The sequence below is a fragment of the Eimeria tenella genome, genomic scaffold (genome assembly GCF_000499545.2).
Source record: "Eimeria tenella Houghton genomic scaffold, Eth_scaff661, whole genome shotgun sequence".
Classification (NCBI taxonomy): Eukaryota; Apicomplexa; class Conoidasida; order Eucoccidiorida; family Eimeriidae; genus Eimeria; species Eimeria tenella.
This window is the reverse complement of record NW_013545783.1, coordinates 1-5,608: the sequence shown is the minus strand read 5'-3', so window position 1 is coordinate 5,608 and position 5,608 is coordinate 1. Positions and strand designations below refer to the sequence as shown.

At 45.9% G+C, this 5,608-nt stretch overlaps 2 protein-coding genes across 2 annotated transcripts; one reads left to right on the top strand and one right to left on the bottom strand.

Moving 5' to 3' along the window:
- Positions 1–157: 157 nt before the first annotated feature.
- ETH_00011375 (ATPase, AAA family domain-containing protein, putative) lies at positions 158–2,615 on the top strand (the record flags this gene model as incomplete). Its single annotated transcript, XM_013380480.1, has 4 exons — positions 158–784; positions 960–1,118; positions 1,521–1,761; positions 2,199–2,615. Coding segments are annotated over 4 exons (1,444 nt in total), but the record flags the coding sequence as incomplete, so codon positions are not given.
- A 2,212-nt stretch (positions 2,616–4,827) lies between these two features.
- ETH_00011370 (uncharacterized protein) lies at positions 4,828–5,175 on the bottom strand (the record flags this gene model as incomplete). Its single annotated transcript, XM_013380479.1, has 1 exon — positions 4,828–5,175. One exon carries the CDS (start codon positions 5,173–5,175, stop codon positions 4,828–4,830), a length of 348 nt encoding a protein of 115 aa, XP_013235933.1.
- Between the last annotated feature and the right edge of the window lie 433 nt (positions 5,176–5,608).

The following is a 5,608-nucleotide window of genomic DNA, read 5'->3' as shown; positions in this document are numbered from 1 at the left end:
CAGCAGCAGCAGCAACAGCAGCTGCTCCTCCTCTAGGACCCCCGGGGGGCCCCCTGGAGGCTGATGAGGATGGCCAGGGGCCCCTCAAGAGGCAGCGAGGCAGTGAGAAAAGAGCGGACGCGCTGAACGCTGCTGCTGCTGCTGCTGCTGCTGCCAGCCCCCTCACTCCAGCTGCGGCTCGCAAACGGAGGAAGCAGCAGCAGCAGCAGCAGCAGCAGGCAGCAGAAGCAGCAGCAGTTGCTGTGGATGATGATGAGGAAGACAAGTTGCTGGCAGCAGCAGCAGCAGCGCTGCAGCCGCCAGTGTTCTTCTTCGACCTGGAGCACCTGCCCTACCTCTCGCTGCTGCCCCCCAGCAGCAGCAGCAGCAGCAGCAGCAGCAGCAGTGTGGGGTTTGCAAACGCAGAAGAAGCAGCGCAAGTTGCTGCTGCTCTTCCTCAAGCTGCCCACAACAGCAAAGGGGGCCCTTCTGCTGCTTACCTGCGGAGCTGTCTGTACACCTCAAGTACGCGCTGCCGCTTCGCCCCGCAGCTGCTGGCCAAGGCAGCAGCAGCAGCGCAGCAGCAGCAGCAGCAGCAGGAGTCTGCTGCTGCTGCTGCTGCAGTAGCCGAAGGCGCAGTTCGAGTGCTGCCGCCTCACCCTGTGGGCGGAGGCACTGTGGGGCCTCCGGTGTACGTACACCTCATGTCTAAGGAGGAGCAGCAGCAGCAGCTTGCTGCTGCTGCTGCTGCTGCAAGAGACAGCGACTGCTGCAGCAGCAAAAGGCCCATGGAGGAAGTGCTCAGGTGCGCCCCCTTACAATCATGCAGCAGCAGCAGCAGCAGCTGGTTTCGGAAGCGGCTTTTGCTGATTTATGCAGCCGAAGCAGCTGCTGCTGCAGCAGCTGCTGCTGCAGCAGCTGCTGCTGCTGATTTGCTGCTGCTGCTGGCTTGCTGCTGCTGCGCTTTCGTGTGGTTTTAGGGAAATCATGGAGGCACAGGCTGCCCGGAGACAGGAGACGGAGCTGCTGCTGCAGCAGCACCAAGAGAGGCAGCAGCAGCAGTCGCAGCAGCAGCAGCAGCAGCAGCAGCAGCAGCGCAGCGCGACGCAACAGTGGGTGGATCTTTACAGGGCTAAAACGTGAGCTTGTCTTTTTGCACTTCTGCTGCTGCTAATTTCTTTTCTTTTTCACTCAATTGCTTTAAATTAATTAATTAAAAGTTTAATTAATTTATTTTTTAAATTCAATTTTCAATTTATTCCCTTTTCGCAGCGGAGCTGTCTGTACACCCCGGGGTGTCTCGACAGCTCAGCAGCAAAAAAGCAGAAACATTTGGCAGCCAGAATTGGCCATTAACTGAACAATTAAATAATCCACTAAGTCATTTGACGGCGCTTATTCAAGTATTTGCTGCTGCTGCTGCTGCTTTGCTGCTGTCGCTGCTGCTGCTGCGTTGCTGCTGCTGCTGCTGCTTTGCTGCTGTTGCTGCTTTGCTGCTGCTGCTTTGCTGCTGCTTTGCTGCTGCTGTTGCTGTGCTGCAGTCCTTTGGAGCTGCTGTCTCCAGACGCAGAAAACCGAATTGTCTTCCGGTGGCTGCTGCAGTGGAAGCAGCAAATAAATGCGCGCAAAGAAGCAGCTCGTTTGGAGAAGTTTGGGGGGTTTGCCAATCCAAATAAACTCCCAAATAAACCCAGCAGCAGCAGCAGCAGCAGCAGCAGCAGCGGCAGCGGCAGCGGCAGCGGCAAGCAGCAGCAGCGCAGCACGGGAGGGCCGGAGCACAAAGTGGGTTTTTTCGCGATTGGTTTCTAATTTAAATTAATTTAATTATTTTAATTATTTTAAATTAACCTAATTAAATTAATTCAAATTAATTAACTTAAATTTTTTAATTAGTTGCAAATGGCGAACTAATTAAACAATTCCAAAATAATAAATTTCTTAAAAAGCAAAAACGACAGCAGCAAAAAAGCAGCGCAGCAAGCAAACAAAGGGAGCTGCTGCTCAGCCTGCTGCTGCTGCATCTGCTGCTGTCGCTGCTGCTGCATCTGCTGCTGCATCTGCTGCTGCATCTGCTGCATCTGCTGCTGCATCTGTAGCTGCCGTAGCTGCCCGTGTTGTGCTGCCGCTGCCGCTGCTGCTGCTGCTGCTGTGGCTGCCGTACCTGCTGCTGCTGCTGCTGCTGCAGCGCGCTTGCTGCTGAGGGTTTGCGGGGCGCGCAGGTGCTGCTGATAGGGGGCCCCCACGGCAGCGGGAAAACAACTTTAGCAGCAGTTGCTGCAGCACATTTAGGGTTTGAAGTTGTGGAAGTAAATGGCGCAGACACAAAAGCTGCTGCGCTGCTGCTGCCCCTTTTGAAGGGCGTCGCCAGCAGCGGGGACTGCTACTTCCGGCCCAGCAGCAGCAGCAGCAGCAGCAGCAGCAGCAGCGGCGGCGGCGGCAGGGGCGGAAGCAAAACGAAGCCGGTGCTGCTGCTGATTGACGATGTGGAGGCGCTGGCGCAGCAGGGAGCAGCAGCAGCAGCAGCAGCAGCAGCAGCAGGACCAGCAGCAGCAGGAAGCAGAGAGAATGTGATTCAGTCGCTGGTGAAGCTGCTGCAGCAAAAGGACGAGCGCAACAGAGATGTTTTGAAGAGGTGAAAGTTTAAAATAATTAAATTATTTATTTTATTTATTTTATTTTATTTTATTTCAAAATTAAAAGTAATTAGTTAATTCGAAAGCATTTAAGAAAACCTCCAAAATCCCAGACACAGAAAACGCAGCAGCAAACAACAAATTAGGGTTTACGCGCTCTACAAAGCTGCGGCTTTAAACCAGGGCCTAGGGTTTAGGGTTTAGGGTTTTAAGTCTGCACGCAGAGACTTGTACAGCCGGGTGCCTAGCTGCAGGGTTTGTGGTTTAGGATTTAGGGTTTGTGGTTTAGGGTTTAGGGTTTAGGGTTTAGGGTTTGTGGGTGTTGGCCAAAACATGCAAATGGAGCGGCTTCTACACCCTGCCACCCAGCTGCAGGCCTCAACGCGCAGAGCTCCGACTCCAGGGTTTAGGATTTAGGGTTTAGGGTTTAGGGTTTAGGGTTTAGGGTTTAGGGTTTAGGGTTTGCGCGCAGGCCAATAATCCTGACGTGCAGGGACGTGTTCAGCGGGGGTTTGAGGGTTTTGAGGCCCTTTTGTTTGGTGGTGGTTTTAAACCCTTCTTTTTTTCGGGGAATTCAAAGAATTAAAGAAATTGCAAAAAAAGAAAAACTCCAAATTGCTGCTGCTGCTCCCGAGCTGCTGCTGGAGACGGCCAACGGCGACTTCCGCGCTGCTGTACATACACTCCAGCTCCTCGCCAGGTCCTGCTGCGCTGCTGCTGCTGCTGCTGTGCTGCTGCTGTTATTGCTGCTATTGCTGCTGCTGCTGTTATTGCTGCTATTGCTGCTGCGGCTGTGCTGCTGCTGTTATTGCTGCTATTGCTGCTGCTGCTGTGCTGCTGCTGCTGTTGTGCTGCTGCTGTTGTGCTCCTGCTGTTGTGCTCCTGCTGTTATTGCTGCTATTGCTGCTGCTGCGCTGCTCTTATTGCTACTATTGCTGCTGCTGCTGCGCTGCTGTTGTTGCTGCTGCTGTGCTGCTGTTGCTGCTGGTCATGTTTTTTCGTTTCTGTTTTTTCTTTTCCTTTTCTGTTATTCCCCTTTTGTCTCTTTTAGATTTTTTATTTTTATTTTCATTTTTTTTTATTTTTATTTTATTTCGTTTTTATTTTTATTTCTCATTTTTCTTTTCTACCTTCTTTTGTCTTTCTTCACTATTTTTGCCTTTTTTGTTTTTCCTTTATTTCTTTTTTCTTCTTTTTGATTCCTTTAATCCTTTTATTTCTTTTTAATTCTTTCATTTCTTTATTTTATTTCTTTTATTTCTTTTATTTCTTTATCTCTTTTATTTCTTTTAATTCTTTTATAATTCGTTTTTAATTTCTTTTAATTTCTTTTATTTCCTTTTAATTTTTTATTCTTCTTTCTGAATTTCTTTTAATTTTTTTTAATTTTCATTTTTTGATTTTTACTTTTTTCTTTTTTTCAACTTCGCAGATTCTGCAATTTATTGATTTCATTTAAAACACAAAATCCATTTAAATCATTTTGTTTATTATTTCATTCGTATCATTTTATTATTTATTTATTTATTATTTGCCTATTATTTATCTATTTATTCATTTATTATTTATTTATTTATTGATTTATCTATTTATTCATTTATTCTTTATTTATTTATTTATTTATTTATTTATTTGTTTATTTACCTATTTTTACTATTTGTTCCTTTTTTATTTTTTCTTTCCACTCATTCATTAATTTTTAAGTTAGTTGTTTACTTATTTGTTTATCTATTTATTATTATTATTATTATTTATTTTTTATTCATTTATTTATTTATGTATTTATTATTATTATCACTCTTATTATTATTATTATTACTACTATTATTATTATTATTATTATTATTACTATTTATTATTATTATTATTTATGTCTGGCTTTATTTATTATTTATTATTGTTATTATTATTATTAATTTTTTGTTTATGATTTATTCATTTATTTATTTATTATTCAGTATTTATTTATTTATTTACTTATTTATTTATTTTGTTTTCAGGACAGCAGCGAGCAAAGGAAGTGCCGAAATAACTTTAGAAGAAATTCAAAACTTTAAAAACCAAAAAGACTCTTCTCTGGGGCCCCACACTTTCGTGGACAAACTCCTCTCCAGGCCGTCAGACCCTAAACCCTAAACCCTAAACCCTAATCAGGAGACTCTGGGCCCCACACTTTCGTGGACAAACTCCTCTTCAGGCCGTCAGACCCTAAACCCTAAACCCTAATCAGTAGACTCTGGGGTTTTGCTGTTTTGCTATTGCTGCTGCTTAGGGACAATGATTCAGCTGCTTCTTTTTTGTCCTTTTTTGCTGCTGTCTCTTTTTCCCTCGACGCAGCAGCTGCTGCTGCACTCATTGCCGAAGCCGCGCCCCACGTAACCTGCTGCTGCTGCTCCTGCTGCTTCGCTGCTGCTGCTGCTCCTGCTGCTTCGCTGGTGCTGCTGCTGCTGCTGCTTCGCTGCTGCTGCTGCTGCTGCTGATGCTTTGCTGCTGTTGCTGATGCTTTGCTGCTGGGGAGGCCTTTTTGTGTCTGTGGGGACTGCTGGTCTCTGTTGCTGCTCATCTTTCACTTTTGCTGCTTCATATTCGCACTTTTATTCTTTATTTATTTTATTTTATTCTTTTTTTTTATTCTTTTATTTTATTTTATTTTATTTATTTATTGAAACTCTTATCTTGGGTGTTTTCAGTTCATCTGCGGCGACACGCGCATGCACAAGATTGCTCATCTGTCACGTGAGTTTGCTGCTGCTGCTTTGCTGCTGCTGCTTCGCTGCTGCTGCTGCTGCTGCTGCTGCTGAAGCAAATGAGCACCTTTGGCTTAAAGCCTGCAAAGGCATTTCCAGGTGTTTATGCAGACTTTGCTGCTGCTGTCTGTGTGGGTTTGTCAGGCCTATTTGCGCTGATGGACATGCAGTCTGCTGCTGCTGCTGCTGCTGCTGCTGCTGCTGGCGCGCTCCCGCTGCTGCCAGTTTGTCTCTTCGTCCGTTTTTTTT